Source organism: Trichechus manatus, unplaced genomic scaffold, assembly GCF_000243295.1.
Source record: "Trichechus manatus latirostris isolate Lorelei unplaced genomic scaffold, TriManLat1.0 scaffold00021, whole genome shotgun sequence".
In the NCBI taxonomy this organism is placed as follows: Eukaryota; Metazoa; Chordata; class Mammalia; order Sirenia; family Trichechidae; genus Trichechus; species Trichechus manatus.
The window spans coordinates 2682981-2698589 of NW_004443957.1; the positions used below are offsets into that span (position 1 = coordinate 2682981).

The 15609-nt window shown below is 41.4% G+C and overlaps 1 protein-coding gene across 1 annotated transcript in view; it reads left to right on the forward strand.

Moving 5' to 3' along the window:
* Window positions 1-15609, forward strand: part of NID1 (nidogen 1) — a 96441-nt gene that overhangs the window by 24369 nt on the left and 56463 nt on the right. The window contains exons 2-6 of the mRNA XM_004372797.2: window positions 2109-2408; window positions 4533-4759; window positions 6950-7329; window positions 9586-9735; window positions 13993-14244. Of these exons, the coding sequence (XP_004372854.1) occupies window positions 2109-2408; window positions 4533-4759; window positions 6950-7329; window positions 9586-9735; window positions 13993-14244 (1309 nt within the window). The remainder of the gene's footprint in view (window positions 1-2108; window positions 2409-4532; window positions 4760-6949; window positions 7330-9585; window positions 9736-13992; window positions 14245-15609) is intronic.

A 15609-nucleotide genomic window follows, 5' to 3' on the forward strand; every position in this document is an offset into this window, starting at 1 on the left:
GAAACCCACAGGCCTTCTGGCCAACTCCTGGACAATTGAGTTGCTTTTCAGATTTCTATTTTTCCAACCTGCTTATGATGCAGCCTCTTGAAGTGTAAAATTAGGGAATTAAAAAAAAAATCAGATTGTCTAAGTAAAAAGACCATTAGAGCCATATTCTATTTCCTCAGTGGATTGTGCACTCACAAGAATATGAGAAGATGGTCAGAGCCTCATCCGTTAGCATAACCCTAGAGGGTCCAAGTGTCCCCACCACCATGGGGCAGAGTTGCTACTATATCTCACTGACTTCTTTCCCATCTTCCCAAGGACTGTGGGTTTTAGTTGAATAAGAGCAGTAATAACTTTTTAGAAACAGTAATAACACCCAGTAACTGATTTCAAGAAGGCTTGAAGGCCAGCTTTGGAATCAGACTTCCTACATTCAAATCCCAGTGCTGTCCGTTAATACTTGGTGACTTTGGACAAATTAATTAACTTACCTCAGTTTCCCCATCAGAAAAATATGGATAATAGTAGTACCTAGTGTTATGGGGTTATTCTGAGGATTAGATACTAATAAGATTCCTGGACCATGGTAAACATTCAGTAAGTGTTAGCTATTATTCTAATACATGAAGCTATTCAAAATAATTAGTAATGCCATAATACCCCAAACATATTTACTTCTTGACATTTTACTTACTTTTTATTTATTGTATAGTCATGATTTGTTTCAGTCCCTCAGTTTATCCTGTGGATTGTGGGTCTCTTGAACGGGAGGACTGCAAGTGGATGTATTGTGGTAAAATATGTGTAACAAAAAGCTTGCCATTTTAACGATACAGTTCAGTGGCATTGTATACATTTACCATGTTATGTGACTATCACAACTATCTATTTCCAAAAGTTTTGCATCAGTCCAAGCAGAAATTCAGTACCTAAGGAGCCCTGGTGGTGCAGTGGTTAAGTGTTCAGCTGCTAACCAAAAGGTTGGCGGTTCAAACCCACCAGCCATTCCCTGGGAGAAAGATGTGGTGGTCTGCTTCCATAAAGATTTACAGCCTTGGAAACCCTATGGGGCAGTTCTACTCGGTCCTATAGGGTAGCTATGAGTCGGAATCGACTCAACAGCAATGGATTCAGCAATAGCTCCCATTCCCTTTCCCCCCAGCCCCTGTTAACTGCAAATAAACTTTTGTCTCTATGCCATTTGCCTGTTCTATGTATTCCATGTAAGTGGGATCATACAGTATTTGTCCTTTTATGTCTGATTTATTTCACTCAGCATAATATTTTCAAGGCTCATCCATGTCGTAGAATGTATCAGGACTTTGTTTCTTTTTGTGGCTGAATAATACTCCATTGTACGTATATACCACATTTTGTTTATCCATTCGTCTGTTCATGGCCATTTAGTTTGTTTCCACTTTTGGCTATTGTGAATAGTGCTGTAATGAACATTGGTGCAAACATACCTGTTTGCATCCCTGCTTTTGAGTCTCTTGAGTGTCTGCCTAGGAGTGGAATTGCTGGGTCATATGGTAATTCTGTTTAATTTTTTGAGGAATTGCTAAACTATTTTCCACAGCAGCAGCACCATTTTACAATCTCACCAGCAGTGCATGAAGGTTCCAGTTTCTCTACAGCCTGCCCAACTCTTGTTATTTTCCATTTTTCTGATAGTAGGCATCCTAGTCGTGGTAGTGGCATGGCCTACCGTGTCTGTCCTGGTACGTAAGGATAACTCAGTTTGTTGAATAAATTAATGAAGGCTGTAATAATGACTTGTGTTTGACTAGTACTTGCTTTTTCCCTTTCACGTTTATTCCCATCATCCTATTTGAGGTAAGAAAGGCACAGATGAGGAAGCCTGAGACTCAAAGTTGAGACGCTTGCCTAAGGTCCTGTGACTGGTATATGGCAGAGTCAAGGTCTTATGATTCTTGCCCAGTGCTCTTTCCCCCAGACCCTACAGCCTAGAAAAACAATGCTGAGTTGTTAAATTTGGGATCATGTCTTTCTCAAACTCTTTTGTATTTAACCTACTCTGGGTACCTAGTGACAACACTTTGTGAGTGAGTTCCAGTCTTCCTTGTATTCCCTTAACCATACTTGGTTTTGTATAGGTCACCACAAATGGCATCATCGCCATGAGTCAGCCCCCAGCTGAGGAATCCCATCCTGGAGTCTTCCCACCGACCTTTGGGGCTGTCGCCCCTTTCCTGGCTGACTTGGACACCTCAGATGGCCTTGGGAAGATTTATTATCGAGAGGACTTGTCCCCTTCTGTCACTCAGCTGGCAGCAGTGTGTGTCCAGAGAGGATTCCCAGAAGTCTCTTTCCAGCCCAGTAGTGTGGTGGTTGTCACTTGGGAATCTGTGGCCCCCTACCAAGGACCCAGCAGGAACCCTGCCCAGGAAGGCAAGGTGAGTACTCATGCAGGTACAAGTGCAAATAGTCTAACAGATTGGTTTTACACTCTTTGGTCTTCTGGTTTGTGCTACTGTGATGTACATCATGTCTGTGTTATTGGTAAAAATAGGAAACCCAAAGCAAAATCTACTAGGTTGATTATTGCAGGTCCAAAAAGTTCCAAAATTTATCTACAAGGGCTTTATAACTATATTTCAGTGATGATTAGATAAAAGAAAGCCAACTCCTAAGAAGACTGGTATCCGACAAGAATAGGACTGATAAATAGCATCCCCTACCTGTGTTTTTAAAATGTATAACCTTACTTTTGTTGGCAAATTATGGGGAGAGGGTGGTTTCTAATTAAATAGAGAAGCTAGAAATATGAAGTGATGGGTTTAAAATAACAACATGGTCCCGAGGGATGTGAAGAGATAAAGACAAGACCCTACACTCTAGTTGGGGAGATCAGAATCGTTTGCACCATGCGTGGTTGAGAAAACAAGTGCTATCAGAATTCAGAGGTGGGGTCCATGTGAGCTCAGTAGTCAGGAAAGGCTGCAGAGGTTGAACTTGCCCTTGAAGGAAGGGGAATATTTGGGTAGGTCAAGAAGCCCTCCTAGGCCTTGAAGTGACTTTAGGACATTCCTCAATTTTTCTTGGAAAAATAATTTATCTCCACCATTTAATTTTTATATGATTACAGGGTAGAGAGAAACTTGAAAGGTCTAAAATCTCTGCATTTAAATGGCGGTTGTTCCCAAAGTACTTACCCCAGAACACTATTCCTATAAGATAGTTCTTCAGAGAGGCCTCCTTGGAGACTCACACTGGGAAGTCCTGCAGTAAAGAAACCTGCTTAATGTTAACCTAGTATTTCTCAAACCTTTTTGGCCATACTTTTCCCCCCTCAGATAAAACACATTACGTCCCACGTGTGTTTTATGTGGGACTTTGGGAAGTCTGTTATGGGCCTATGTGACATATTTTGCTTTGACAGCTGTTCTCTCTCTGAGTGCTGTACTTGAAAAACTGCTTAAAATCTCAAAATTCTTGAGTGCCTCCCTTTTATTTGCATGATAAACGCCCAATTCCTTGGTGCTGAGCGCTCGCTGCCTCTCAGGCCTAATCTTCTGTTACTCCTCCACATGTCCTGTGCAGCAGCTGTACCAAATTATTTGCAACTCCCTGATCATGCTCCTCCTCTTTTGAAACTGTACTCTCTTGCACATGCTGTCTTCTCTACTTGCGATGTCCTTTCCCTGACCCTCTTGACAGGTGGTGAACTCTTGTTTGTTCGTTCAGACTTGACTCCTCTGTGAGGCCTTGATCAACCACTGCCTTCTTCACTCCCATCCTCCTTAGCGTTGGGCACTTCCTGCTAAGTCTCCTCTAGCTCTTTCACCCATCCCTGTTATAGAATCCAGCCCCAGGTTTTTGTAATGTTTGGTTCACAGGTCAGTCTTTCCATCGAGACAGTAAATTCTCAAGTTCAGGGACTGTGTATTTTTATTCTGTGTCTCCACAGAGTTAAGGCCAATGCCTGGCTCATAGGAAAGATACTAACATTTATGGAGTACTTTTCTCTGTGCCTGGCCCTTCATAGGTTATCTCATGTAGTCTTCATAACACATCTATGAGGTAGGTGGTTTTATCTCCATTTTACAGATGCAAAACTCAATGCTTAGCGAGCTTAAGTAACATGCCCAAGGTCACACAACCAACAGACAGTAGAGCAAGCATTCGGATCCAGGTCTGTTTTCTCCCAAAGCTCACATTTTTTTCTACTGTATGATGCTTGGGCTCAATAAATATTTGCTGAATGATGACTAAGGTTGAATATGTTTAATGGCCACGGAAACAAATTCTAAGGGCTAAGAATTTCCTACGTTGGATGAGATTTAGGCCACCATCTAAAGTTACCATGATCTTAGAGTTACATGGCTTTAGAGATATTTCATTGGCGCTATCCTGGAATTTAGTACTTGGTCCTTGCTATGAGAGTATTTTTTTTAGAATGAGATAAGCATACTGCCATCTGTTTACAGTACTTTTCATAAAGAGCTTCTGGTGAATAACACATTATAAGATCTCCGGATTCTTTTCCTGAGTAACTGAATTTTAACTCATCTTCACAGAGAAACACATTCCAGGCTGTTCTGGCCTCCTCCGATTCCAGCTCCTATGCCATTTTCCTCTATCCAGAAGATGGTCTGCAGTTCTATACGGCATACTCAAAGAAGGATGAGAACCAAGTTCCCGCTGTGGTTGCATTCAGCCAAGGTTTAGTGGGACTCATATGGAAGAGCGATGGTGCTTATAATATATTTGCAAATGACAGAGAATCAATTGAAAACTTGGCCAAGTATGCTTTCTTTGTTCTTCAGTAGATTCTTCTCTTAACAAGATTATCATTTCTTAAGGATAATGTTATGGGCTTTATAGAATGTTACCTAAAAATCTTCCTATGGATTTAAATTTTGTATCTAGTTTTTATATTATGCAATACTTTTTTTCTGATGAGATCAAGGGAATATACTCTTAGGATGAACAAGTGTCCTATTTTTTAGATATCATCCTTATTTTAAACAGTTTCTACCATTTCCCCTGTAAGTATAAAGTTAGAAATGAGTTATTCAAACTTATGTCCTTCTGTGAACCTGAGACAGAAAACCTTTTCCCCCTCCCCCATAGATTAGTGTTGTTCTTACGACAAAAACAGTGCTTTCTCAGGTTATTTTGAAGAATTTGGTAAAAGGAGGAGAAGCCAAGACTGATTTTTCTAAAATTGAAATCTTTCCTTTCCTGTTATTTTGTAAAAATTTTTTAAAAAACTCCCCCTTTCCCCTAATTTTATATTGTCAAATCTAGCCTAAAACTTGCCTGCCTTTTACTTAGTAGTGTGCCCATAAATGCCCAACAACCAGTTTTCTGGGTGTGGCAGGGAAAGCCCTGATTTATAGCAGTTGCCTATTTCTGTGGTGTAAATACTCCTACTGTGGCAAATTTCAAGCTACTAGTTTGATGTCACTCAACACCAACTTGAGAAGCAGTGCATCATTACATAATATGATATAGTGTTTCCACCATGCAGATACAATATATTTAAATCAGGGCTTTGAACAGGTTCTTCCCCGTTCAGTCATGGCTAAGGAAGCAACACTGGAACAGACCTGGATTTTTAGAATTCGGGTGAACTGGAATGGTAACTGGAACAGGAGAAATTACAGGTCAAAGCCCTGCTAGAAACTTAATCTCCCTCTTGAAAAACAAGGGCAGAGTATGCGTTGCATAGCAACTAAATCTCTTGCCGGGTGGATTTTGTGCAAAGTGGGAAACGGTGCATCACTCAAAGATGACAGCTGACTGTGTACATTGCTCTCCACAGTCCTGCCAAAAATCCAATCTCATGCATCAGGCTCCTGAAGGACTCACTATGCCTCTTCTGAGTCTCCCATTCCATGGCTTCCACCTGTAGTTTTTCCTGCTCAAGTTACCATTCCAGATCACGAAAATTGTAAAAATTCAGGTCTGTTCCGGTTTCGCTTTGTCAGCCACGACTGAACCAGTTCAAATCTATTCAAAGCCCTGATTTAAATAACTTCAACAGCACAGATAAAGAGAATAGTAAAATAATTAGGATATGATGAGTTTTTAGTATTTATCTTTGTTTTTTGTTGAATGTATTTAGTTGTAATATTGTGTAAGTAATTTTTTACAATTGCTGTAATTTTTTTAATAACTGGCTCGCAAACACAAATTTAACAATTGGTTCTCATGAGTTAGTACAAGCAAGCTCTCACACACCACTGCCTTTACTTGATTCTGAGGTAGGCAGGTTGGTTAGATGTCCTATTTCTGGAAGATTTTCTCGATTCTTCATTCTCCATCCCACCCCAATTTTTTGCTCAGTTTTCTCCAAAGACCCATTCTGAGTAATGTTATGTCCTCTCTTTCCATCTTATTACATAAGATGGTCATTTATATCATTTTTGATAGGAACATTTTCTAATCATAGATACTTAAGAACAGTAAAAATAGTGCAGCAAGAGATAGAAATTCAGGTTATTGTGTTGTGTTTGATAATTATAAAATGCCTTTGGTTCTATATGTATTTGCTTCTCACTACAACCTTTGAACACAGAAAGGTAAACAGACCTGTCCAAGATCCTTCACCTGATGGAGCTGGGATTTCTAATAAACCATGCCATGGAAAGAGAATAGGCAACAGGTTGCTTATATGATAGGGCATTTAACCAACTATTAGTATGAATCGAACTTCAAGGGCTAGACTGAAGCTCTCCAGTGGCTGAGTAAGCCAGTGCAAGGGCTGTGCCTGTTTGGATAAGTCCCCACAGAGTAGCCCAGGAAGGTCTTAGCTCTGTGATAACCAGACATGACCACATCTGCTCAGCTCACTCTCCAGCCCCAGCTGTACGGGAAGCAGGCAGTAGCTTTCACATGGACACAGATCCCACGTGCCGCTTCTGCTTGGATGGTGGGGTCTTTTTGTGGGTTATTGACTTGTTTCCAAGAGGCCTGTCCTTCCCCCTAGGAGCAGCAATTCAGGGCAGCAGGGCGTCTGGGTGTTTGAGATTGGGAGTCCAGCCACAGCCAGTGGTGTGGTACCTGCTGACGTGAACCATGGATTCGATGATGGAGCAGAGTATGAAGAGGAGGATGAAGATTATGACCCAGTGATGAGGCTGGGCCCGGAGGACGTGGCCACTACACTCTTCCCCTATGAGACTCTGGGAAGGAGAGACACTGACTCATACCATGTGCCCAGTGTACTCTCCCCCCGCCGCGTAGCAACTGAGAGCCCCCCTGAACTTCCCACGGCGAGGACCAGGTCTTTCAAATTGCCGGTGGAGAGGTTTCCCCAGCAGCGCCCACAGGTGATAGATGTGGATGAAGTTGAGGAGACAGGAGTTGGTAAGGCCTTTTAAGTTGCATTTTGGTACATATTCAGACACTCAAGTTTCAGACAGGAGTACTGCTGGAGGGAATGTCAGTTGTGTGCATTATATGGTGATTTGTAAGAATGAGAACCTAGGGAAGTTAGGGGCTGAAATTTTCACAGTCAGAGCATTGGTGTATAGGCCTGATAGTGTCAAAAAATCCAGATAGCCTTTTGGGATTAGGGCTGTGGCTATGGAGACTGTTGAGTATGTCTTTTTTTCCTAGTATTCCATTCTGTCTGTTTTAAAGAGAAAAGTGCCTTAGAATTATTTTGAAAGTCAGATTTTCTTATTTGTGACTTCTAAGACCAGAAATATATTCATCCACCTGAAAAAACATTTAGAAGTTCCTTTGGCTATTTAAGAGCTTATCCTTGACATTTATTTCCTCTTGGCTTTGAAATTAGAACGGCTGATTATTTTTCCTCCCAGGTCATATCAGTTTCCGAGTTGGTTTGTGAAGATAAAGAATATAAAATACGTTGATCCCCCTTTTCAAGCTAGTTTTACAGTTCTGTGTCTTCTAGTCGAACATATTATATCAGATTTTTGCTACGTTTTTAGAGGAAGACAGTTTGAACCCCAGTACACTTTAATTTGTCTTACAAGAGATATTCAAACTAAATTGTGTTCATTATTTTCTTCTCTTCAGGTTACCTTATAATCCATTAAAATTCATATAAATGGGAGGGTCCATGCATTTAAATGATGTGGACTAAGACTCTTTACTGCCTCTGCTATGAAGTTTTCATAAGGCCCTCAGAAAAGTGTAGCCCATCCACATTATTCACTCATTTTTATTTCTGGTTACTTGTTTTGATTTATCTCTTAGCAATAATCATACATTTTTGTTCTTATTGAGTGTCCCAAAGCATGGACAAGATCTGGTGGCAATGGGTGGTGTGATTACTTTAGAGAGGAGGAAACTGAGGCACAGAAATGGCGGCGTTGCCATTAGGAGACAGAATGAGGAAATGAGTTTGTCTCAGTCCTCCTCCAGTACACGCCGCACCCTGGATTTCCTTGCTGACACCAGCGTCCCTTAGCACATGGCCATCTGCCTCTTACAGCCAGGTTTCGAGGTCATCTCCCCAGAGGTGTTGGGTGTGTTTACTTGCAGTGGTTGAGTTTTGAGTCTCATCCTGTTTCCACCCTACCTAGGCATCTCTGAAGTTCTCATTTTGGAAGCAATCACATTTAAACAAGGCCATCTATACCCCAAACATATGACTGTATAGTATTGGATATTGGTAAAAGCCTAGATTTGAACCCAAAATGTGCCTAAAACAGATGTTTTTCTGTCCTTGTATTTAAGTTATTTCACTGCTTTTATTAAAAAGATCAGTCTTCTGTAGACCACAGTGTATTCCTGGTGTTATGTCGGTGGTCACCCATGGATATGCAGGCCATAATGGACCCGCTGAAAAGCTGGATATACAGCTGGAGCTTAACAATCAGTGGCACCACATGTGTGTTCATTTCCAGGTCCACATGTTCTCAGCTCCAAATGCCATCCTTATATGCACTGGAAATTCCCTTCTAAATATGCAGGAGTAATAGAATCTACCTGGGGTTAAATTTTGACTTTTAGCTTCACTCAACAGTCAATTACAAATTGGATTTTTATCCCCCTTAAAAGTCCATCCCCTCCTGTGCTTTTGAACTACATCCCATATTAATTTGCTCTGGATTATTAAATTTAATGAGCTAGTTTCATAATTCTAATAAAATGAACCTGGGAGGTAAGACTTTTAGGGGGAAATTAGTTTTGTTCCTTGGATCAAAGGCTTATAGACCAGGTGTGACTGTGGGATTACTTCCGATCAGCTTTTGCATGTATGAGCTTCTGAGTTATCCCTTGGGGAGAAGTGGGGACCAAGAAAAAAATATTTTAAGATCCTTCCGGATCCTTTGGACCATATTAGATGAATAACATCCTAAGATTGCTATTGAATGGCAATACCCTAACATTGATCCAATCATACATTAAATTCTAGAAATTTTTAATAATTCTCCCTGTGATTTCTCAAACTCCTTTTAGACCCATTTGCCTGGGTTGTTTCAGCCACATTACTGTTTAAGTAGCAACATGCAATGGATGTAGTCTTCCATGGTGAGTCTTTTGACATTGCCTAAAACACGTGTAAATTCCTGCAGGCCTGCCATGCACCTGTGTGGTATGCCTGTAGTCAAGTGAGACCCTTACAGGTGTGCTATTTTCTCTGCTCAGTTTTCAGCTACAACACTGATTCCCGGCAGACGTGTGCCACCAACAGACATCAGTGCTCCGTGCACGCAGAGTGCAGGGACTACACGACTGGGTTTTGTTGCAGCTGTGTTGCTGGTTATACTGGGAATGGCAGGCAGTGTGTTGCCGAAGGTAACTTGCTTTTTAATGTTAAATTTGTGGTGGGGGAGAGGATGGGGATGGAGTTTTTGTTTAGTGCTTATTTCTAAATGTTGCCTTGACCCCAGTTGCTGGAGGTGTGTAATGTTTTTAGTACGGCAGTGATGTTTCATCTCTCATTCCCTGTTCTTCCTCATACTTTGCCAGTGGGCATCCCTCATGGAATGTCCATTATCCTAAGATAATGAGGTCTCTTTCTGTGCCATTTCTCCATCTCTAAGGTGACAACCACTTGGAGTCCATCTTCAAAACTGCCGAAAGCATGGGGCAAAGGCTGAAGTGTTGAAATTATGCAGCCTGGACCAGGAATTGTTAATGCTTCTCATTTTCCTCAGTTTCTTTCAAACCTCTTCTATGCCTTTGTCTTTTGAGTGTTCCAAGTTTTATTTAGTATTGTTCACAGATCTGTCGTAATGGCTGTTAAACCCTGGCAGCACCACAAAGGGCTAGCATAGACCAGCGTTTGTAGTGGGGAAAGTTTATTCCAGTCATCCTTCCCCTCGTGCCCCTGAAATCATAGTGTGGTTATGGCAGAGCACAAGGGGTGCACCAGTTAATTCTAGAGCACCATACCAATTCTGGGGATAACTCTCAACTGGATTCAGCAGTGAGACTACATCAGTCTGGACTCTGCCCACAAAAGGATCAGCTAGTCTTGATACTCGCAGATGGTCAGAGGAAACCTCTCTGTACAAGTCTAGGGAATACCAGTTTATTCAGAGTTAGACCTATGAGAAAAAAAAAAAAAAACCCAAAATACCCAAACAAGTTCCCATGAGTTTATTTCAATTCATGACAATCCCATGTATTGCAGAGTAGAACTGTGCTCCACAGGGTTTTCAATGGCTGATTTTTCAGTAGATTGCCAAGCCTTTCTTCCGCCGTACCTCCAGATGGGTTTGAACCACCAATCTTCTGGTTAGTGAGTGCTTAACCGTTTGCACCACCCAGGGACCCTGACTATGAGAACCTGGAGCTGTACACCAGAATTAAAACCACACGAGAACAGAACAAAAAATAACCCCACTGTACTGATCATTTGTGCCCTTGGATGCCAAGATGCCAACAAGTCGCCTCACTGTGTCACAGGTCATTTTTCTTCTGTGTTTAGTGGGAAGCTTCAATTGCTTTGCAAATTTTGACAAAATAAAATCCAGCTGGAGGAATGTCTTCTATTTTTTCAGATCCCATGCCATAGTTATAGTTAAATTAGTTATAATTTTAATTTACTTAAAAAAGAAATAATAGGTTCTTTCTGGGTCACATTTAGATTAGGTAAGTTTTTTAATACCACCATGATAAAAGAAAAAATTTAGTATACTTTCCCTATTAATTTTTTGGGATGTTTTTAACTTCTTTAAATGTGTTTTCTCTTTTCTTTCCAATCCCACCACCCCAGGAATGGTATGCCTTTGCTTCTTTGTTTCAGGCTTGGCTTTTATGACTCTCCCACCCTGGGAGAAGCTTCCAAAATCCACAATGAAAGCTTTTTCTTAAAGAGCAACCTCATTAGCTCTTCGCATGCCAAATATCAGAGCTCGCAATGCTGAGCAGTATGTGTTTGGCAGCAAGCTTAGATATGACAGACTGTGCTGCTCAGATTTTGACATGACATATGCGCCCCATAATAGTTGTGTGGTTGAAATACCTGTTGGATTCTTACTACTTTTAAAAAATGTTTCTAGCTCAAAGTTGAGTGCAAAGGAATTTGTTTGGTTTCCTGAACTTGGCTTTCCTGCTTGTTTCTGTAATTATTCCTGGGGTGCATTTTTTTGCTGTTAGTCTGCTAACTTTGCAGCATTCCCCAGCGTGATGACACAATCTGTGTGCAGGATTACACTCTGGCTTCTCAGTAGCCCCGTTTGGCAGCTTGGACATTTTAAACAGAGCAAAAAGTCGTCAGAAGGTCCATGACGATGCCCAGGTGTGAGGCTGGCTGTCTGGGGTTTACTCAACAAGCATTACTGAGAATTTACTATGTGTAGAATATTGCCATGACCCAGGAGGAAGTTGGGAATGAAAGTCCCGTCCCTAGTAAATTATAATCTAGGAAGAAAAAGAAGATACGCACAATCGGTAACTGACAATTTAATTCTATCTCAAACCTGAAGAGTCCACAGTGACCTTTGTTTTATCTCTTGTTCTATCCTGCAATTACTTTTTAGATACTTGCATATGCTTTTAAAGTGCAAAATTCAGTGGGTTTTAGCATTTCACAAAGTTGTACAGCTATTGTCATTATCTAATTTTAGAACATTTTTATCACCCCAAAAAAGGAACCCATTAACAGTCAACTCTTAATTCCCCCAAACTCCCCAGCCCCTGGTAACCACTAATCCACTTTCTGTCTCTGTAGATTTGCCTATTCTGGACATTTCATATAAAGGGAATCATACAATATTTGTCTTTTTGTGTCTGGTTTCTTTCACTCAGAATAATGTTTTCAGGGTTCATCCATGTTGTGGCATGTGTCAGCACTTCATTCTTCTTTCTAGCCAAACACTATTCCACTGTATGGATATGCCACATTTTGTTTATCCGTCCGTCAAATGATGGACATTTGGATTGTTTCTCTTTATGACTACTATGAATAATGCTACTGAGACTATTCATGTACAAGTTTTTGCATGGACATATGTTTTCAATTCTGTTGGACATAATGTTTTCAATTTTCAGTTATATACTAGGAGCTGGGATTGCTGGGTCATGTGGTAACCTTCAGTTTTCTTTTTGGAGTATGTCACGGATTGAATTACGAATTATGTCCCCCAAAAATGTGTGTATCAATTTGGCTAGGCCATGATTCCCAGTATTGTATGGTTATCTTCCATTTTGTGATTGTAATTTTATGTTAAAGAGGATTAGGGTGGGATTGTAACACCCTTACTAAGGTCACATCCCTGAGCCAATGTAAAGGGAGTTTCCCTGGAGTGTGAGCTGCACTACTTTTTATCTTCCAAGAGATAAAAGGAAAGGGAAGCAAGCAGATTGTCGAGGACCTCATACCACCAAGAAAGCAGAGCACGTCCTTTGGACCTGAGGTTCCTGTGCTGAGATGCTCCCAGACCAAGGGAAGACTGGTGCATCATAAGGACCTTCCTCCAGAGCCGACAGAGAGAGAAAGCCTTTCCCTGGAGCTGGCACCCTGAATTCGGACTTGTAGCCTACTAGACTATGAGGGAATAAATTCTCTTTGTTGAAGCCATCCGCTTGTGGTATTTCTGTTATAAAAGCACCAAGATGACTAAGTACAACAAGAACAACTTAATTTCTTAAGATCTTATTTTTTTCCTGATTAAACAATAATATATGCAAGTTATAAACATTCAAACATTATACAAATGTATAGTATAGAAAATGAAAATTCACTGGATTGCTCTGAGTTAACCACTGTTAACAGTTTTGTGTCCATCTCTTCATATTTTCCCCAGCTATGTGCTAACATGTGTTATTAATATATATTTTCTAAATAAAGATGTTGCCACCCTGGTTATACTATTTGACAGCTTGTTAAGAAAGGCATGAAATTTGCCATAGGAGAGCCCACTGACATTGCCCCGATTGTAAGTGGAACAATCAAGAGCAAACACAACCCCATTCCACCAAGCTGGTTTAGCTTCAGAGGGCGTGTTTGCACGGCCTGTGATGTCCACCCACGCCCTTCTGTGTTCTGGGTTGGGCTGGATGAGGCTCTGGGATTCAGACTGCCAGTCCTCACCCTGGGTTGTTTTCGAGTCAGAGATGCTTAATAAGGTGTTTTACAGATTGGGCCACCAAATGTCCCATATTCCCCAGGACCACCCCAGTTTAGCCCTGTGGTCCCAGTGAAATTGCTAACTCTTCCCCTTTTACTCTCGAAAGTGATAAATGATATAGCCTCCCTGGTTCTAGATCATCCACGATATTGTTCTTCTCCTAAAGTTGTTCTATTTGCCCCTGAAGTTCCTCGCTCACACAGCAGCTTATGCTGGAGCCACCTTTCACTTGTCTGTTATCAGTCAGCACAGAAGAGAGGCAAGGACTTTGGGATTTTGAAGGCCCGTGGCGCACAGTTGTAGGTACTTTCTTGGGAAGAAAAACAACTTTCACTTATTCTAGAGCCACTTACCCAGTGCTGTCTTGCCTCTTCGCTTTCTTCATGAATAGATCCAGTCATAACAGACATGTTATTCTTTTTTGAAAGGCTGACTTGACAGCAATATCTGCCTCCTTTCTTTGTTTCTCTCTCAGGGTCCCCTCAGCGAGTTAACGGCAAAGTGAAGGGAAGGATCTTTGTGGGGAACAGCCAGACCCCAATTGTCTTTGAGAACACCGACCTCCACTCTTACGTCGTGATGAACCACGGCCGTTCCTACACGGCCATCAGCACCATTCCTGAGACCCTTGGGTATTCCCTGCTTCCTCTGGCCCCCGTGGGAGGCATCATTGGATGGATGTTTGCTGTGGAGCAGGACAAATACAAGAATGGGTTCAGCATCACTGGTAATTTATATCCTACATTAAGATCAGTAGGCCACACAGTGGAGCCTGGGGGGTCTGGGGGTGAATGGAAAGGGAACCCTATGTAGGCAAACAACTTACTGATAAGCATGTTGTGGCTCCTTTTGTGTCTATAGAAAGAGAAACCTGTAGTTTTGCCCTTGGAATAAGAGGTTGAGATAAAATTATCACATAATTTTTTCATTAATATGTGTTAACTGAGACAGCCTGGCATTGTGTTTTTTACAAACGGTAATAACATATGTAATATTGAAGTTGTCATTTTAACCATACAATTCAGTGGCATCAATTACATTCACAATGTTGTATAACCATCACTATCATCTATTTCCAAAATTGTTTTATCACCTCAAACAGAAGCGCTGTACCCAGTAAGCAATAACTCCCCCATCACCCATCTTCCCTGGCATTGCATTTCTATCAAGGGGAGATTTCATGGGTGTGTTATACAAGTTTCTGGCCAAACAAATGGCATCAGCTCATGTATCTTCACAGCCACAAGTGTGCAGCTGATTAGTTTCCTCAATCTAATTAAAGCCTGCCTCTAAATTCAGAACTAATCTGAAGTTGATATTTGACATTTTCTCAGTATTTGCTAGGAGAAAAGGAATCAGTCATTTCTAGCTGGTAGATTAAGCCTAATAAACACAATCCTTATGAGTCTTAAGAAACTTGTTTCCTTAAGTTTCTGTCCTCTGTCCCTGCTGGTCTCCATCCTTCAGATGTCCTTTGCCCTCCACATTCCTGTGCTCATCCTTTTCACTGGCTGATTAAAGCAAATGAGTTTCAGCATATTCCCTTGAAAACTATTTGAATTGTATGCTTTTTATCAATAGTCGAACCAGTTAATGTTGAGTTGTGATTCATAGTGACCCCCTGTATGTCAGAGTAGAACTGTGCTCAATAGGATTTTCAATGGCTGATTTTTTGGAAGTAGATTGCCAGGCCTTTCTTCCAAGGTGCCTCTGAATGGACTCAAATTGCCAACCTTTCAATCAGTAGCCAAGATGTTTGCACCACCCAGGGACTCCTCTATAGTTGAAGCATTAGAGAGACTGTGCACAGACAAGGAAAGTTCAATCTTTAGCAGGCACATGGGCAGATTGTTTGTGGGATGTTTCCTTAGTGTGGTCTTGGCTTCTCCCCCCAGACAGTCCCTTGCTTTGCTGAGGCCAGCCCCCCGTTGTAAGAAAGAGGCTTACTCCTGGAAACAGCTGGGGAGGGTGGGTAGGAGCCTGTGCCTACATCACCAGTTACTTGCAGGACCTGAAGCCTATTCTGCCGGGGCACAGATACATCAGCTGCTATCTCTGTCTACCTCGACCTGCCTTCACCACTGCTGGAGCC